The following is a 20490-nucleotide window of genomic DNA, read 5'->3' as shown; positions in this document are numbered from 1 at the left end:
AAAATGTTCAATCCAGCATGAGTGGATCCAACACCATCATTAAGTTTGCCGATGACACAACACCACTGTTGTGTCATAGGTCATAGGCCTGAACACCGACAACGACGGAAAAGTACTACAGTAAAAAGAGTACCGATCACGCCTCCCATTCTCATCGACGGGGCTGTAGTGGAGCAGGTTGAGAGCTTCAAGTTCCTTGGTGTCCACATCACCAACAAACTAACACGGTCCAAGCACACCAAGACAAGAGAGCACGAAGAGGGCACAACAAAACCTATTCCCCCTCAGGAGACTGAAAAGATTTGGCATGGGTCCTCAGATCCTCAAATGGTTCTACAGCTGCACCATCGAGAGCATCCTGACTGGTTGCATCACTGCCTGGTATGGCAACTGCTCGGCACCCGACCACAAGGCACTACAGAGGGTAGTGCGTATGGCCCAGTACATCACTGGGGCTAAGCTTCCTGACATCCAGGACCTCTATACCAGGCGGTGTCAGAGGAAGGACCTAAAAATTGTCATAGACTCCAGCCACCCTAGTCATAGACTGTTCTCTCTGCTACCGCACGGCAAGCGGTACCGGAGTGCCAAGTCTAGGTCCAAAAGGATTCTGAACAGATTCTACCCCCAAGCCATAAGACTCCAGAACATCTAATCAAATAGCTACCCGGACTATTTGCATTGCCCCCCCCCCTCAATGAAATGTATTTATAAAGCCCTTTTTACATCAGCCGATGTCACAAAGTGCTATACAGAAACCCAGCCTATAACCCCAAACAGCAAGCAATGGAGATGTAGAAGCACGGTGGCTAGGAACAATTCCCTAGAACGGCAGGAACCTAGGAAGAAACCTAGAGAGGAACCAGGCTCTGAGGGGTGGCCAGTCCTCTTCTGGCTGGGCCGGGTTGAGATTATAACAGTACATGGCCAAGATGTTCAAACGTTCACATATAACCAGTAGGGTCAAATAATAATAATCACAGAGGTTGTAGAGGGTGCAACAGGTCAGCACCTCAGGAGTAGATGTCAGCTGGTTTTCATAGCCGATCCTGCAGAGTTAGAGACAGCAGGTGCGGTAGAGAGAGAGAGTCAAAAACAGCAGGTCCGGGACAAGGTAGCACGTCCGGTGAACAGGTCAGGGTTCCATAGCCACAGGCAGAACAGTTGAAACTGGAGCAGCAGCACAACCAGGTGGACTGGGGACAGCAAGGAGTCATCAGGCCAGGTAGTCTTGAGGCATGGTCCTACTGCTCAGATCCCCTGAGAGAAGAGAGAAAAAGAGAGAGAGTTAAAGGGAGCATACTTAAATTCACACAGGACTCCGGATAAGACAGGATAAATACTCCAGATATAGAAGACTGATCCTAGCCCCCCGACACATAAACAATTGCAGCATATTATCTATGCATAGTCACTTTAATAACTCTACCTAAATGTACATATTACCTCAATTACTTAGACTAACCGGTGCCCCCGCATATTGACTCTTTACCAGTACCCCCTGTATATAGCCTCGCTATTGTAATTTTACTGCTGCTCTTTAATTATGTTACTTTTATTTATTTTCTTTTTTAGGTATTTTTTCTTAAAACTGCATTGTTGGTTAAGGGCTTGTAAGTAAGCATTTCACTGTAAGGTCTCCACCTGTTGTATTCGGTGCATGTGACAAATAACATTGATTTGATTTGACCCCCATCCCAAACAAACCCCTGGTGGCCCCACCCCAACCCCGGTCTAAACACAATATCTACATGATATGAGTAACTATTGGTTGTTAGTAATTCATACTTTCGTTCCAATCCTGAGGTGGTCAGGTGCATGACGTCTGTGTGGCCTGGGGGTCAAAGGCCTCATATTCAGTATTGAGCATGACCACAGAATAGGGCTCGGCAGCAACATCAGCATGTTCCTCAGCCCTGTTCTGTGCAGTGTTCCTCGGTCCTGTTCTGTGCAGTAACAGGATCTCTCACTTCAGTCATCTTCAGAAGTGATTAGGGCCCCTCCTCCTCTCTTCTGCTCACAGCATATGGGGAGCCTACACCCAGAAAGAGGAAGTAGTGGAATTAGATGGGTTTGAGCTGCAGTCAGCAGCACTGTATTTCTATGAACAAATTCACACATTCCTATTATGGAATAAACATGCACAATGCACACTCAGTCTGAGTCATGCGTCTGCTCTCCATCTTGATCTCTGTAATAGATCAATAATAAGTATTATCATTCTAGAATAAATGTGTATTGTATTAAATCATTAGTAGCATGTTTTTTAAATAATTTTTATAACCTTTATTTAACCAGGTAGGCCAGTTGAGAACAAGTTCTCATTTACAACTGCGACCTGGCCAAGATAAAGCAAAGCAGTGTGACAAAAACAACAACACAGAGTTACACATGGGATAAACTAATGTACAGTCAATAACACAATAGAAAAATCTATGTACAGTGTGTGCAAATGTAGTAAGGTTAGGGAGGTAAGGCAATAAATAGGCCATAGCGGCAAAATAATTACAATTTAGCATTAACACTGGAGTGATAGATGTGCAGATGATGAATGTGCAAGTAGAGATACTGGGGTGCAAAAGAGCAAMAAAAAAAAATGTATTATGGGGATGAGGTAGTTGGGTGTGCTATTTACAGATGGGCTACGTACAGGTACAGTGATCGTTAAGCTGCTCTGACAGCTGATTCTGAAAGTTAGTGAGGGAGATATAAGTCTCCAGCTTCAGTGATATTTGCAATTCGTTCCAGTCATTGGCAGCAGAGAACTGGAAGGAAAGGCGGTCAAAGGAGGAATTGGCTTTGGGGATAACCAGGAGTATTTCCAGACTCCCTCCCTGAAATGGTGCATTTCCATACAGGATTTACCCTAGTGTTTTACCCAGAAGTCTCAGACTTTTCTGTTTCCATCTACAGTTGAAGTCGGGAAGTTTACATACACTTAGGTTGGAGTCATTAAAACTCGTTTTTCAACCACTCAACAAATTTCTTGTTAACAAACTATGGTTTTGGCAAGTCGGTTAGGATCTACTTTGTGCATGACACAAGTAATTTTTCCAACAATTGTTTACAAACAGATTATTTCACTTATAATTCACTGTATCACAATTCCAGTGGATCAGACGTTTACATACACTAAATTGACTGTACCTTTACTCTACTTCCTGATGGCCTTCTTCTTCATTGCACAAATGAATAACCTCAACCTATTTCCCAAGACTGGTGACATCCAGTGGAAGCAGTAGGAACTGAGAACAGAGTGATTAGAAATATGGCTTCCCAATGAAAACTCATTGAACAGACAGTGACTTAAAAAATAAATAATAATAATAATGGTTAGTCCTCGGGGTTTTGCCTGCTACATAAGTTCTGTTATACTTACAGATATGATTCAAACAGTTTTAGAAACTTCAGAGTGTTTTCTATCCAAATAATATGCATATCTTATATTCTGGGGATGAGTAGAATGAAGTTGAAATTGGGCACGCTATTTTTCCCAAAGTGAAAACTCTGCCCCCTATCCTAGAGAAGTTAAACAGCTTGGAAAATTCCAGAAAATAATGTCATGGCTTTAGAAGCGTCTGATAGGCTAATTGACATCATTTGAGTCAATTGGAGGTGTACCTGTGAATGTATTTCAAGGCCTACCTTCAAACTCAGTGCCTCTTTGCTTGACATCATGGGAAAATCAAAAGAAATCAGGCAAGACCTCAGAATTTTTTTTTTTGTAGAACTCCACAAGTCTGGTTCATCCTTGGGAGCAATTTCCAAATGCCTGAAGGTAACACGTTCATCTGTACAAATAATAGTACGCAAATATAAACACCATGGGACCACACAGCCGTCATACCACTCAGGAAGGAGATGTGTTCTGTCTCCTAGAGATGAACATACTTTGGTGCGAAAAGTGCAAATCAATCCCAGAACAACAGCAAAGGATCTTGTGAAGATGCTGGAGGAAAAAGGTACAAAAGTATCTATATCCACAGTAAAACGAGTCCGATATCGACATAACCTGAAAGGCCGCTCAGCAAAGAAGAAACCACTGCCCCAAAACCGCCATAAAAAAAGCCAGACTACGGTTTGCAACTGCACATGGGGACAAAGATCTTACTTTTTGTAGAAATGTCCTCTGGTCTGATGAAACAAAAATATAACTGTTTGGCCATAATGACCATCATTATGCTTGGAAGAAAAAGGGGGAGGCTTGCAAGCCGAAGAACACCATCCCAACCGTGAAGCACTGGGGGTGGCAGCATCATGTTGTGGGGGTGCTTTGCTGGAGGAGGGACTGGTGCACGTCACAAAATAGATGGCATCATGAGGCAGGAAAATGATGTGGATTTATTGAAGCAACATCTCAAGACATCAGTCAGGGAGTTAAAGCTTGGTCGCAAATGAGTCTTCCAAATGGACAATGACCCCAAGCATACTTCCAAAGTTGTGACAAAATGGCTTAAGGACAACAAAGTCAAGTTATTGGAGTGGCCATCACAAAGCCCTGACCTCAATCCTATAGAACATTTTTGGGCAGAACTGAAAAAGCGTGTGTGAGCAAGGAGGCCTACAAACCTGACTCAGTTACACCAGCTCTGTCAAGAGGAATGGGCCAAAATTCACCCAACTTATTGTGGGAAGCTTGTGGAAGGCTATCCAAAACGTTTGACCACAATTTAAAGGCAATGCTACCAAATATTAATTGAGTGTATGTAACTTCTGACCCACTGGGAATGTGATGAAATAAATAAAAGCTGAAATAAATCATTCTCTCTACTATTATTCTGACATTTCACATTCTTAAAATAAAGTAGTGATCCTAACTGACCTAAGACAGGGAATTCTTACTAGGATTAAATGTCAGGAATTGTGAAAAACTGAGTTTAAATGTATTTGGCTAAAGTGTATGTAAACTTACAACTTCAATTGTAGATGACTTGGAGCCAGTGGGTTTGGCAATGAATATGTAGCGAGGCCCAGCCAACGAGAGCATACAGGTCGCAGTGGTGGGTAGTATATGGGGCTTTGGTGACAAAACAGATGGCACCATGATAGACTACATCCAATTTGCTGAGTAGAGTGTTGGAGGCTATTTTGTAAATGACATCGCCGAAGTCAAGGATCGGTAGGATAGTCAGTTTTACGAGGGCATGTTCAGCAGCATGAGTGAAGGAGACTTTGTTGTGAAATAGGAAGCCGATTCTAGATTTAATTTCGGATTGGAGATGCTTGATGTGAGTCTGGAAGGAGTGTTTACAGTCTAACCAGATACCTAGATATTTGTAGTTGTCCACATATTCTAAGTCAGAACCATCCAGAGTAGTGATGCTAGGCGGGCAGGCAGGTGCGGGCAGCAATCGGTTGAAGAGCATGCATTTAGTTTTACTTGCATTTAAGAGCAGTTGGAGGCCACGGAAGGAGTGTTGTTTGGCATTGAAGCTCGTTTGGAGGTTTGTTAACACAGTGTCCAAGGACGGGGGCCAGATGTATACAGAATAGTGTCGTCTGCATAGAGGTGGATCAGAGAATCACCAGCAGCAAGAGCGACATCATTGATGTATACAGAGAAAAGAGTCGGCCCGAGAACTGAACCCTGTTGCACCCCCATAGAGACGGCAGAGGTCCGGACAACAGGCCCTCCAATTTGACATACTGAACTCTATCTGAGAAGTAGTTGGTGAACAAGGCGAGGCAGTCATTTGAGAAACCAAGGCTATTGAGTCTGATGATAAGAATGTGGTGATTGACAGAGTCGAAAGCCTTGGCCTGGTCGATGAAAACGGCTGCACAGTGCTGTCTTTTATCTATGGCGGTTATGATGTCGTATAGGACCTTGAGCGTGGCTGAGGTGCACCCATGACCAGCTTGGAAACCAGATTGCATAGTGGAGAAGGTGCAGTGGGATTTGAAATGGTCGGTGATATGTTTGTTAACTTGGCTTTCGAAGACTTTAGAAAAACAGGGCAGGATGGATATAGGTCTGTAACAGTTTGGGTCTAGAGTGTCAGGTTTATAGGAAATGTTTTTTTTTAACTAAAACATACCTTTTCATCCTCAGAGTGTGAGATTCTGCTGGAGAGGAAAAAGAGAAAAAGAGAAGGCCAATAACAATGACTATGATTGAAAAAATACATACTTCATGATAGTACAGTAGGTTGTTTTTTATACACCTTGGGAAATCTTGGTCTTTTTCCTCATGACAATGACAATGGTAGTAACAAATAAGCAGAAGAAAAGGGCTCCCACCACATACAGTGGTATGAAAGGATCTAAAACACAAAGCATTTAGAATGAAGATCAATTAGGTATTATTCATTCATGAGCATAAGATTGTTTAGTGTTAACAATGTACTGTAACTCACTATTTAACGGAGATATTTCATTCTTGGAGGTGTGGTTGTTGAATTCTTCATTCTCTTTCACAGTGACTGTCATATTAGTGATTACCTCACAGTACCATTTTTCACCTTGTACTTGTACTTTTAAGGCACACACATACTGTCCACTGTCCGAATGTGTGACATTGTTCATCTTAAGGTGATGATAGTTGCGTCCATTTTGGGAGGGATATGAAGTATGTGTCACTCTTTTAAGCAAGTTCTTATCAGTGAGACAGGGATGGTTATAGGTTTGTGCATCATGGCTTTCATCAGAAAATGAATAAAGACAAGTGGTTTCTTCGCTGATGGTCTTGATCCAGTACACGGAGAATGGCTTGTCAGAATAATCTTTTGCAGCTGTGAAATGGCATGTAAGGTTGATTGATTCTCGTTCCTGTTTGGTGACCTGAGTTTCCAGATCAGGCACGTCTTTCACTACTATGGAGAAAGAACACATTTTCATTTTAACCATATCTTCCTAAACAGAAATAGAGAATGATTAAACTATTGATCTGAAAATAATATCAATCAAATAAGTTGTATTGAATACATGTGTATATTTATCAGATTTTACATGAGTTGGTTTCCTCATACTGGATCATTTAGGAAATGTGAATTTGTGGAAATGGAAATGTGAACTCACTCATTGATTTAGAAAATGTCACAATAAAGGATCTCTTAACAAATGAAAAGGAAATAGAAATGTTGAGGTAAAATTGCGAACACATGAAAATAATGCACTTTTTTAAATGTGATATATGATTTGGTACTTGGTGTTTTGCCCTTAAAGCCATCACATTCCTTCTCATTGACATCAGAAGTGCAGTTAATCGACTGTGTTGTCTTGACTCAGGTCAATTTGCCCAAGACCCTCTTCACATTGCAGTGGTATCTCTACTTCTTTGTCTTCTTGATACATTAGCTACGTTTTCCCTTTGAGAAAATAAGGTTTCCAAAGTTACAGTAGAATCAAGCTCCTTGATTGTACCCACAAACCCAATCATTGAAGTTTGACTAGCTTGTGAAAATAATTGCCTATCTTGACATTTCCCCAAGATAATCATCAGCTTGATGATACTTACAATAATAACTTGTTCTTGATTTACAGAATGAGGAAATAGAGCTGCCTGTGACAGGAAGACAGAATGAGCAGACGTGTGTGGTGTGAGTAGGTAATGTGACTGGTATAGTTAAAAGAAGTAAACTATTTCGGTGATTAGTTGTACTATACATTTCGTTTAAAAAAATAATCTTATTTTAAGAGTTAATCATGTAAGTCTCTGTCACGTTCTGACCTTAGTTCCTTTTTTATGTCTTTATTTTAGTTTGGTCAGGGCGTGAGTTGGGGTGGGCATTCTATGTTGTTATTCTATGTTTTGTTCTGTATGTTATATTCTATGTGTTTGGCCTAGTATGGTTCTCAATCAGAGGCAGGTGTCGATCGTTGTCTCTGATTGAGAATCATACTTAGGTAGCCTGTTTTCCCACTATGGGTTGTGGGTAGTTTATTTCTGTGTCTGTTTCACCATACAGGACTGTTTCGGTTGTTTGTTCGTGATTTTGTTCTGTGTTCATTTGATTTATTAAAAATCTAATTATGGACACTTACCACGCTGCACATTGGTCCGATATTTCCTACTCCTCCTCAGACGAAGAGGAGAACCGTTACAGTCTCGACATTTTGTCCATTAATGATCAGCATAGGACAATTCCCATTATGTAAATATATACTATTCCATACAATGTACTGTAGATAAGACTAAAACATTTGTTTTTGGATACGACAGAGTCGTGATTCCAAATATTCTCAAAGTAAATGTAACAATAAGAACATTTCTAAATTCCCCCGTTCTCCTACCATTTTGCAGCATCAAATTTCTCTGGGCAAAGTTTGTGCTTAACTTTTGCCCTGCAGATGGCGCTACTTACCTTTTTTCCTGTCATTGCCATGCACCCAGCTCTTCAGAAGGGCCCAACTCCGCAGAAAATCATTCTCCCACCAACGGGTGACGTTTTTTGTTTCGTCCACCAAGCAATGAGTTTTTGTGGAGGTCAATATGCCGAATTGACAACAAAAAATGTATGGCTTATTTGCTACGTGAGGTTTATTTGATCGAATAGAAGTTTCGCAATGCTTAAGTTGTTACGAGTGTACTGGTAAGTAGGAGGTGACATCCCGGCAACTTTGAGAAAAAACAATATCAGTTGTCGGTATGAGGCCAATATTTTTTTGTTGTTGTATAATTTATATATAATATTACATTTTAAATTATAATACAAACATAGGACATCACTACACATGTATTTTCTCTGAATAAACATAAAATAACATTAAAAGTAAAAAAAATAAAATCACAAGAATTGACTTTCAAAAGTTAAGGTACCTAAAATAAAATGTTATTAAATATTGGATCTCAAGTAAAAATATTTAGCATTTTGGGACAGATTTCAAATATTTGTTTGTGTATATAAAATTTAACAGAATATGAGGAAATTAGCGACTAATTTAGTAAGTTTTCATTTAAATAATAAAATTACATCTTTCATTGTAAATACATTGGTCTTATTGATGAAATTAAAAATGTAAATTGACTCGCTCCAAAATAACTTCAGAGTCACACTCATAAAACATGTGTATTATAGATTCCCCTTTATCACAGAAAAGGCAAATTACCTCTAAATCAATGAATTTAGACAAGTTATTGCAAGGGTATATTTTGTGCAAGATTTTAACGTGAATTTCTTTTACTTTATTTGATATACAAAATTTGTGACTGAGCAACAAAGCTTTCCTCCATTCAATTTCAGTAATATATGCAATCCAGAAGAATTTCCCTCTAAGAGAGATCTTGTTCTTTGAGTGAAAAAGTTATCTTATGAATGTGTTATTGCATTTCTTATCCAGCAGGGAGCAACCTTCTAACATAAATTGTGCCTCTATCTTGACACGTTCTCCAAAACACAAATTAGATTTCATTAATTGAGTAARTCCTGAAGGTATTGCTTTGCATATAGAATTACATTCTTTATAATGTATTGGGAAGTTATATGTTTAAGAACTTTCTATAAGAGAGTATATTTCCTTTATCAAATAAATCAAACACAAATATACTATTTCTTTCAAACCACTTAGGAAAGAACAGACTTGTTTTTAACAACAATATCTTTGATGTCCCACAGAAGTGGTATGAGGCTAGTAGTGTCCCTATTGAAATACAGGTGGTTGATGTCAACAACACTCATCGAATATTTAAAAAAAGATTACATAATGAGATGTATCCACCAATCCAAAGAAAGGATAGGCGGGAGCTAAACAGCTCCCCGTGCTGCTTTGTGGACATTGACTCCCATAGTTGGGACGAAGAGACATGTATCTTGTTAGTATATCCATAATCTTTGCTCTTCATCAGCGATTGTTGTCTTTCACCAATGAGGTTCTACAGGTTTTTGACACGCACACGTGTCTGACAAAGATGTTGGAAATGCAGCATGACCTGTTACAGATTGGCCATGTTTGAGAGAATCAAAACGACTGCAAGGTGATCTATAAATCACCTTGCATTATAAATAACTACTTATTTATATATCAGTCAGTTACAATTTACCCATGATACATTGCAGTTTTGATCCTCTCAAAAACAGCTAATGTCATGGGCAGCCTGCATTCCATTGTTAAGCCTGTCAGACAGGTTACAGAGTGAGCAGTCTGACCACACCCCTCCCTGCACCCTCATTTACGTTTTAGAAAGTTAGCAGACACCCTTATCCAGAGCGACTTACAGGACCAATAAGGGCACATCAACAGATTGTTCACAGTTGGCTCAGGGAGTCAAATCTGATGCTTTTAATTGCTAGGCTACCTGCCACCTCACTTCCCACATTGCTGACCGTAGATGAGTAGATGAGCAGACACGGAGTGGACTTGCAAAAGCTTTACAAATATCCATCAACCAAATTACATTAGAAATGTGGCTGTGAGAAACTGTGTCATATGATCAGGGACAAGAAAAACAAGACAACATTTTAAATCCACAATTCAATAAAGGCCTGGGCCATGACACCCACAGATCTGATCAATATTACGCCAGCAGCATACCATCCTGCATCCCACTGCTGGCTTGCTTCTGAAGCTAAGCAGAGTTGGTCCTGAATGGGAGACCAGGTGCTGCTGGAAGTGGTGTTGGAGGGCCAGTAGGAAACACCCTTTCCTCTGGTCTAAATGTTTTTATTAATAAATATCCCAATGCCCCAGGGCAGTGATTTGGGACAATGCCCTGTGTAGGGTGCCGTCTTTCGGATGGGATGTTAGGTTAAACGGGTGTCCTGATTCTGTGGTAACTAAAAATCCCATGGCACTTATCGTAAGAGTAGGGGTGTTAACCCCAGTGTCCTGGCTAAAATCTCAATCTGGCCCTCATACCATCCCGGTCACCTAGTCATCCCCAGCTTACAATTGGTTCCTTCATCCCCCCTCCTCTCCCCGTAACTGTTCCCCAGGTTGTTGCTGTAAATGAGAATGTGTTTCTCAGTCAACTTACCTGGTAAAATAAGGGTAAAATAAATTTAAAAAAAAATACTTTGCACAACACCTCAGAGGGACATGCCCAGGGAGAAGGAGAGCAGGTCCAACTAGCATGCAGGCAACCTTGCCATAACCACACATATTTATGTATTATATTTCACCTTTATTTAACCAGGTAGGCTAGTTGAGAACAAGTTCTCATTTACAACTGCGACCTGGCCAAGATAAAGCAAAACAGTACGACACAAACAACAACACAGAGTTACACATGGAATAAACAAACGTACAGTCAATAACACAATAGAAAAGTCTATATACATTGTGTGCAAATGAAGTAAGATTAGTGAGGTAAGGCAATAAATAGGCCGTAGTGGCCTAGAATTTTGAATTTAGAAATTAGAAATTAAACACTGGAGTGATAGATGTGCAGAAGATGAATGTGCAAGTAGAGATACTGGGGTGCCAAGGAGCAATAAATAAATAAATAACAATATGGGGATGAGGTAGTTGGGTGGGCTATTTACAGATGGGCTATGTACAGGTGCAATGATCTGTAAGCTGCTCTGACAGCTGATGCTTAACGTTAGTAAGGGAGATATGAGTCTCCAGCTTCAGTGTTTTTGCAGTTCGTTCCAGTCATTAGCAGCAGAGAACTGGAAGGAAAGGCGGCCAAAGGAGGAATTGGCTTTGGGGGTGAACAGTGAAATATACCTTCTGGAGCGCGTGCTACGGGTGGGTGCTGCTATGGTGACCAGTGAGCTGAGATAAGGTGGGGCTTTACCTAGCAAAGACGTATAGATGACCTGGAGCCAGTGGGTTTGGCGACGAATATGTAGCGAGGGCCAGCCAACGAGAGCATACAGGTCGCAGTGGTGGGTAGTATATGGGGCTTTGATGACAAAACAGATGGCACAGTGATAGACTACATCCAATTTGCTGAGTAGAGTGTTAGAGGCTATTTTGTAAATGACATCAAGGATCGGTAGGATAGTCAGTTTTACGAGGGTATGTTTCGCAGCATGAGTGAAGGATGCTTTGTTGCGAAATAGGAAGCCGATTCTAGATTTAATTTTGGATTGGAGATGCTTGATGTGAGTCTGGAAGGAGTGTTTACAGTCTAACCAGATACCTAGATATTTGTAGTTGTCCACATATTCTAAGTCAGAACCGTCCAGACTAGTGATGCTAGACGTGCGGGCAGGTGCGGGCAGCGATCGGTTGAAGAGCATGCAATTAGTTTTACTTGCATTTAAGAGCAGTTGGAGGCCACGGAAGGAGTGTTGTTTGGCATTGAAGCTCGTCTGGAGGTTAGTTAACACAGCGTCCAAAGAAAGGCCAGATGTATACAAAATGGTGTCGTCTGCAAAGAGGTGGATCAGAGAATCACCAGCAGCAAGAGCGACATCATTGATGTATACAGAGAAAAGAGTCGGCCTGAGATTTGAACCCTGTGGCACCCCTATAGAGACTGCCAGAGGTCCAGACAACAGGCCCCCCGATTTGACACACTGAAGTCTATCTGAGAAGTAGTTGGTGAACCAGGCGAGGCAGTCATTTGAGAAACCAAGGCTGTTGAGTCTGTCAATCACCGCATTCTTATTGGCAGAGTCGAAAGCTTTGGCCAGGTCGATGAATACGGCTGCACAGTATTGTCTTTTATCGATGGCGGTTATGATGTTGTTTAGAACCTTGAGCGTGGCTGAGGTGCACCCACGACCAGCTCGGAAACCAGATTGCATAGCGGAGAAGGTACGGTGGGAGTCGAAATGAGCAGCGCCCTTTCTGAATTTGGACAATCCCATCTTCCCTATGCACTCCAACCTTCTCATGGTAATGGGAATCTGCCACAGAAAACAGCCAGGTTATACACTGAAGGCCATACCCTTAATTACAATTAATCTCCCACACCTGGCACTGACAGGGCACAAGGCTGTGTTTACCAACTCAACAGATCCACYATGTTAGACTGCATTTACCCAGGAAGCCCAATTCTGATATTTTGACCAATTAGATTAGCTCTGAACTGGCGCCGATATGAAAAGGTCTGATGTGATTGGTTAAAAGAACAATTAGTGGGAAAATATCAGAATTGAGATGCCTGTGTAAACACACTCTATATAATGGTTTATATTCAATAATTACAATGGAATAAATTAATTGGGAACTCTTTCTATATTTGACACAGTGAAAAATGAGTGCTTTGTCTTCATCCCACTGCTACAGTTATTTGTGTTCACACAGTTGTTTTATCTGACACATGAGAACTCATTAAATGTCATTCTAACGTTCATTCACATGATTATTATTTGGGTTATGTTACTTACAGTGCCTTCAGAAAGTTTTCACACCCCTTGACTTTTTCCACATTTTGTTGTGTTACAGCCTGGATTTAAAATGGATTCAATTTAGATTTTTTTGTCACTGACCTACACTAAATACCCCATAATGTCAAAGTGGAATTATGTATTTATTTTATTTTTTTACAAATTAATTACAATCTTGAGTCAATAAGTATTCAACCCCTTTGTTATGGCAAGCCTAAAGAAGTTCAGGAGTAGAAATGTGCTTAACAAGTCACACAATAAGTTGCATGGACATGCAATAATATTGTTTAACATGATTTTTTATGACTACCTCATTTCTTACCTGTAAGGTCCCTCAGTTGTGCAGTGAATTTCAAACACAGATTCAACCACGAAGACCAGGGAGGTTTTCCAATTCCTTCGCAAAGAAGGGGACCTACGGGTAGATGGGTACAAAAAAAGTAATTGAATATCCCTTTGAGCATGGTGAAATTATTAATTACACTTTGGATGGTGTATCAATACACCCAGTCACTACAAAAATACAAGCATCCTTCCTAACTCAGTTGCTGGAGAGAAAGGAAGCCGCTCAGGGATTTCACCATGAGGCCAATGGTGACTTTAAAACAGTTTCCGAGTTTAATGGCTGTGACAGCAGAAAACTGAGGATGGCTCAACAACATTGTAGTTACTTCACAATACTAACCTAATAGACAGAGTGAAAAGAAGGAAGCTTGTTATATTCCAAAACATGCATCCTGCTTGCTTTGGCCAAAAAATTGGCCAAAGCAATTCACTTTTTGTCCTCAATACAACACATTATTGAGTACCACTCTCCACATTTTCAAGCATAGTGGTGGCTGCATGATGTTATGAGTATGCTTTTAATCGTTAAAGAATTGGGAGTTTTTCACGATTAAAAATAAACGGAATGGCAATATCAAAGGAACATGAAACTTTTTCTGCTCAATTTAGAACTTGTAAACTTGTAAAAGCTATCCCACGAGTGATCTAAAAGTATTATACCGTGTATAATGCTTGTACAATATGGTCCTCTTTCAGAATAAATTCTTATCAAATTCAAAACTCTTCTTTGTCTGATTTGATATCCTACAATTTTTAGCCACAGCAAATGCGTTCTCCAACGTACCCAAAATCATCTGGTGTGATTCCCTCTGGAGTGACGCTTCCAGACCTCTCTCCTATTGGCTGAGGGCTAAAGACGAATTTTCCATTTATGGATTGTTTGATCAGGCTGTTCAGTCAGCTACCAGCCTCGAAGTTTAACTTCACCGCTCAAACATACAACAGCAGCATTCGAGAGCCTGAGTTCAGTTCCTATGTCGATTCATGTTTAGACTATAGCTACAGAATGGACAGAGGAAGCTGGTCCTGAGGAGAATCTGTGTGTTCTTGCTTGGAAGGCGTCTGCGATCCTATTGTTTATTTAGACTTTGTCTTGTTTGTTTTCTTAGCTGGCCAACTGCAAAACAACAACGTTTTACATTTTTTAGTAATAGACGACTACTGAGACAGCCCCTATTCAATACGGAATACAAGGATACATTGTAACTGTTTGGGGAAGGAGAAAGAATGGTAAGATAACTTAGCTTTTACAGACCATTTTTTTCTGGATAACATGTCATATGGATATGAAGGAACACGATAATGTCTCTTCTTGAAAGGGACGTGAAAGTTATTTATAGATTTTTAAATATATGGAGGTCTGATGGATTCGTGACACAATGACGTTAAATATCATGTCAACATTTTTATAAATCGCAAGATCAGCATATTCCTATTGCACAGATTAAATGGTCAATGCAAGGCGACAATGTACTTTTATGAAATATATTCTTAGGTTTTAGTCTAATGACCATATAATTTGTCTAAATTGTTAAATAAGGTTGAAATTGCATCCTGTAAATTGACACCAGAATATTTTAAGAAATGTTTAGCTAGTCATTCAACAAGGTAATGTCGTCATGAGTCATAGCCTACTAAGGTGCTGCAAGAGTCATTTTTACAGGCTGATGTGAAGTTTCCTATTTTTAATAATAACATAGCGAGATGTATGAGTGCTTATTTCACGGAATTATATATTTAAGTAGACAGGAATTGAAATCATTAGATTTTGTTTTGCTACAGTGTAAAGTTAAATTCAAAGAACAACTTGGAATAAATGCCTCTTCTAGTCTCAATCCGATCTAGAAGGTTGTATGGAATGTTGATAAGAATGCAACAACAATCCAATCCACTATTTTCCCTCCTATTTGAGGAGTAACCTACCTACCATATGTTTATGATAAAAGTTCTCCCTCACTCTCTCTCGCCCTCCCTCACTAACTGAGCAGGATTTTGTATGTGGACAGAGATATAGTAAAACATTAAACCAATAAAATGTTTTTGACAACAGTGTGTATCTGATACCAAAGCCTTAGTGAGACATGCTAAAGATGAAAACTGGATCTTGGATCTCTTGAGATCAAGAGGGCCCAGTGGAAACAGTCTGCCCTGTTTGTTGTTAAACTTGTTTGTTTACTCTCTGTGATACAGGTGGGTCACACTGCTCACAACTTAGCCAATATTGCATAATGGAAAAAAACGTATAATTTGTCATTGTTGTCTACTCAACAACTTTCATCTAGCTTACCATAAAAGTATACATCTCGGGGGGGGGGGGGGGGGGGGTGTAAAAGAAAGGTGGCCTGCAGATACAGTCCCTATAGCAACCACCTATACTGACAGACAGTCACATGCAGCTCCCACTTCCTAGGTACAGTGTTGGCACGGCCCTACTTTGAATAAAACAGGTTGGTCATGGAAGAGGAGACAGAGAACAGCCTGTGTGTTATCCACATGGAGACCGGTTTCTCCTGTTTACTGAATGTCATCCCAGAGAGTTATGGAGAAAGTTGGCCCTGTTGCGTGGGCTCTTCCTTTGTGTTTAGACCACAGTTCATGAGGCCATTGCCATTGTGGCAGATATCCCACTGTGGGTATCAGCTAAAGTACTGTTTATTGAATCCAACAAGTCAACTGCAGTATTTTGATTTAATTAAGGATAAATCTTTTTTTTAATCATTTGTTCTGCCCAAATCCACTGAATGACTTTGCTTGACTTGTAATGTCATGTACTGTACACTGAGTGTACAAAACATTTGGAACACCTGCTCTTTCCATGACAGAATGACCAGTCGAATCCAGGTGAAAGCTATGATCCCTTATTGATGTCACTTGTTAAATCAACTTAAATCAGTGTATATGAAGGGGAGAAGACAGGTTAAAGAAGGATTTTTAAGCCTTGAGACAACTAAGGCATGGATTGTGTATGTGTGCCATTCAGAGAGTGAATGGGAAAGAGAAAATATTTAAGTGCCTTTGAACAGGGTATGGTAGTAGGTACCAGGTGCACCGGTTTGAGTGTGTCAAGAACTGCAACACTGCTGGGTTTTTCACAATCAACAGTTTCCCGTGTGTATCAAGAATGGTCCACCACCAAAAGGACATCCAGCCAACTTGACACAACTGTGGGAAATATTTGAGTCAATATGGGCCAGCATCCCTGTGGAATGCTTTCGACATCTTGTGAAGTCCATGACCCGGTGAATTGAGGCTGTTCTGAGGGCAAAACGGGGGGGGGGATGGGTACAGAGCTCAGTTATGTGGTACTGAGGGTTTGTTCCTTGGATTCTCTTGTGGGAAACTGGATCTACAGGCTCCATACACTGCTCTGCTCCCAGTGCACAGACTGCATAACAGGGTTGACCTGTTCTAGAGAGACAACACGTGGGATATGGACATAGGGCAGGGTTGGTAATGACAGTATATACACAGTGTACAAAACATTAGGAAGGTGTTAGGAAGGTCCATATCCCACGTGTTGTCTCTCTAGAACAGGTCAACCCTGTTATGCAGTCTGCTCTGCTCCCATTGCTCAGTGTATGGAGCCTGTAGATCTGGTTTCCCACAAGGGAATCCAAGGAACAAACCATCAGTACCACGTAACTGAGCTATGTACCTTGGCTAACAGTCGAGCTGAAAACGTAAAGTTATACAGTGCATTCGGGAAAGTATTAAGACCCATTGACTTTTTCCACATTTTGTTACGTTACAGGCTTATTCTAACATTTATTMAATTGTTTTCTTTCCTTCAACGATCTACACACAATACCCCATAAAGACAAAGCAAAAACTGGTTTTTAGAACATTTTGAAAATGTATACAAAATAAAATAAAAAACGGATCACATTTACATAAGTATTCAGACCCTTTACTCAGGACTTTGTTGAAGCACCTTTGGCAGTGATTACATCCTCGAGTCTTCTTGGGTAGAACGCTACAAGCTTGGCACACCTGTATTTGGGGAGTTCCTCACATTCTTCTCTGCAGAGCCTCTCAAGCTCTGTCAGGTTGGATGGGGAGTGTCGCTGCACAGCCTTTATCAGGTCTCTCCAGAGATGTTCAAGTCCGAGCTCTGGCGGGGCCACTCAAGGACGTTGAGACCTTTAGCCACTCCTGTGTTGTTTTGGCTGTGTGCTAGGGTTGTTGTCCTGATGGAAGGTGAACCTTCTCCCCAGTCTGAGGTCCTGAGCGCTCTGGAGCAGGTTTTCATCAAGGATCTCTCTGTACTTTGCTCCGTTCATCTTTCCCTCGATCCTGACTAGTCTCCCAGGCCCTGTCGCTGAGAAACATCCCCACAGCATGATGCTGCCACCACCATGCTTCACCGTAGGGATCCTGCCAGGTTTCCTCCAGACGTGCCGCTTGGCATTAAGGCCAAAGAGTTCAATCTTGGTTTCATCAGACCAGAGAATCTTATTTCTCACGTTCTGAGTCCTTTAGGTGCCTTTTTAGCAAGCTCCAAGTGGGCGGTCATGTGCCTTTTACTGAGGTGTGGCTTCTGTCTGGCCACTCTACCATAAAGGCCTGATTGGTGGAGTGCTGCAGAGATGGTTGTCCTTCTGGAAGGTTCTCCCATCTCCACAGAGGAACTCTGGAGCTCTGTCAGATTGACCATCGAGTTTTTGGTCACCTCCCTGACCAAGGCCCTTCTCCCCCGATTGCTCAGTTTGGCCGGGCAGGCAGCTCTAGGAAGATACTTGGTGGTTCCAAACATCTTCCATTTAAGAATGATATAGGCCACTGTGTTCTTGGGGACATTCAATGCTGCAGACATTTTTTGGTACCCTTCCCCAGATCTGTGCCTCAACACAATCCTATTTCGGAGCTCTAAGGACAATTCCTTCGACCTCATGGCTTGGTGTTTGCTCTGACATGCACTGTCAACTGTTGGACCTTTATATAGACAGGTGTGTGCCTTTCTAAATCATGTCCAATCAATTGAATTTACCACAGGTGGACTCCAATCAAGTTGTAGAAACATCTCAAGGATGATAAAAGGAAACAGGATGCACCTGAGGTCAACTTTGAGTCTCATAGCAAATGGTCTGAATACTTATGTAAATTAGGTATTTCTGTTTTTTAATAAATTTGCAAAAATGTCTAAACCTGTTTTCACTTTGTCTTTATGGGGTATTGTGTGTAGATTGAGCATTTAAAAAAAAATCTATTTTAGAATAAGGCTGTAATGTAACAAAGTGGGAAAAGTCAAGGGGTCTGAATACTTTCCGAATGCACTGTATTAGAACAATGTTACAATTACAGGAGTTCCAATATAACTCTTTTACGTGATCTTCCGTTGGTAAATCCATATGATTTCAATCACTTTTTGACAGTATCCCTTTTGATTTAAACAAAACTTTCCATACATGTTTGCCCATGGAAGAAGTGGTCAGAAAGTGACTTTTTGGACCTGAATGACAAAACATTCGGGTGATAGAGGTGCTCAGATTTGACCCATTTTCCATACCACACCATACCATGTGACATCCATGTCTTCATCACTGGAAAAGATAAACGGTTTAGTTTGATATAATTTAAAAACATACGAACGGGGTTGTCAAACTATTTGATCATTTCTTAGACCCTACATCATCTGATATTTTTTGTTGTGCCCGATCATGGAAATATCAATCTTATCCCTTCAGACAACTGCAATTTAACTGGTCCACCGTTGAAATTTGAAATTACATTTTTACTTCTAATTACTACCACAAAGAGGACCGCCGGCCCACTCACCATCCAATGTCAACTTAAATGGTCATCTCTATTCTATTATCTATGATTTAAAATTTCAATAGGTTTTCTATGGAGGATTGACAGTACAATGTAAAACAGATATTACCATTTTAAGTCAACGTTGTCTGATTTGTGGACCTCCAACCATCTTTGTGATACCATTTGAAAGTCAAATTTTTTAAATTGTATTCCCATTTTAGTACGTTTATTAGCCTGTATTCAAGAGCATGTTGTGTGTCTCAACCGAGGGCGGGCACAACACAAAAAAATGAAATTATTAAACAGTTTGACAACCCTGTTTGCAAGCTTTTAAATGATATAAATTTCAACTGTATCATTTCCAGTGATGAAGACATGGATATCTAATAGTAAGGTGGGGTATGCAAAAAAGGTCAACTTTGAGCACCTTTTATCTTTTGAAGCACTCTTTCTCTTTCTGACCATTTCTACAATGGGCAAATACGTATGGAAGGTTAAGTTCAAATCAAAAGAGGTGCTGTCAAAATTGATTGAATTCAAATGGTTTACCCATTGTCCTCCTGTATGAGGGTACCATAAAATGCATGCATATACATTGTTTGATGACTGGACGACCCCCTCTCTGTAGGCTCATGATGGTTTTAAAAACATTATCTTCATCCTTCTGTAGTAGATTCCAACGAATAAACCCAGATATGAGGATAGATAGATTTAGCATGCTGTGCACACATCTAGATGAGCCAGCATTAGACAACTTTTAGCCTTGAGGCACAATCTGACTCACTTCAGAGGTAATATGCTGCGGTGAACCCAAGTCCTCTAGATCTGCTGAAGTTGGAGATATTCTTATTTAGACTAGCGCTTGTGGGCGGTTCCCTGGCATGGGTGCTGAATTTCATGCTGAATGACCAGAAGGAAATGGACTGGTTTCCTTCTGGTGAGGTAGCATTAATGACAGTAGAACATATGTACTGTATATACAGATCCCTTCATCAGTGACAGGTTTATACAGCATAATATTCAGTAATCAGAGAATGGAAAGGTTGAATTCAAAACTATATGAAACTGTTGGACACAACTGAATGTATCCTTTCAATGAACCAGGTGGAATACATTTAATACGTCTTGCGTCTTAACATTTTGCAGCACTGGAATAATTGGACATGAAAGG

At 40.6% G+C, this 20490-nt stretch overlaps 1 protein-coding gene across 2 annotated transcripts in view; it reads left to right on the top strand.

The window, feature by feature from the left end:
• The first annotated feature begins 14479 nt into the window (after positions 1–14479).
• Positions 14480–20490, top strand: part of myo1ea (myosin IEa) — a 56728-nt gene continuing 50717 nt past the window's right edge. For both annotated transcript variants that reach the window (XM_024140813.2, XM_024140811.2), the window contains exon 1: positions 14480–14795. In XM_024140813.2, coding sequence (XP_023996581.1) covers positions 14793–14795 — 3 coding nt within the window. In that variant the 5' untranslated portion in view covers positions 14480–14792. The remainder of the gene's footprint in view (positions 14796–20490) is intronic.

This window comes from Salvelinus sp. IW2-2015, unplaced genomic scaffold (genome assembly GCF_002910315.2).
Source record: "Salvelinus sp. IW2-2015 unplaced genomic scaffold, ASM291031v2 Un_scaffold2289, whole genome shotgun sequence".
NCBI lineage: Eukaryota > Metazoa > Chordata > Actinopteri > Salmoniformes > Salmonidae > Salvelinus > Salvelinus sp. IW2-2015.
The sequence above is the reverse complement of the archived record's forward strand: the minus strand, read 5'-3'. Positions and strand labels throughout refer to the sequence as shown.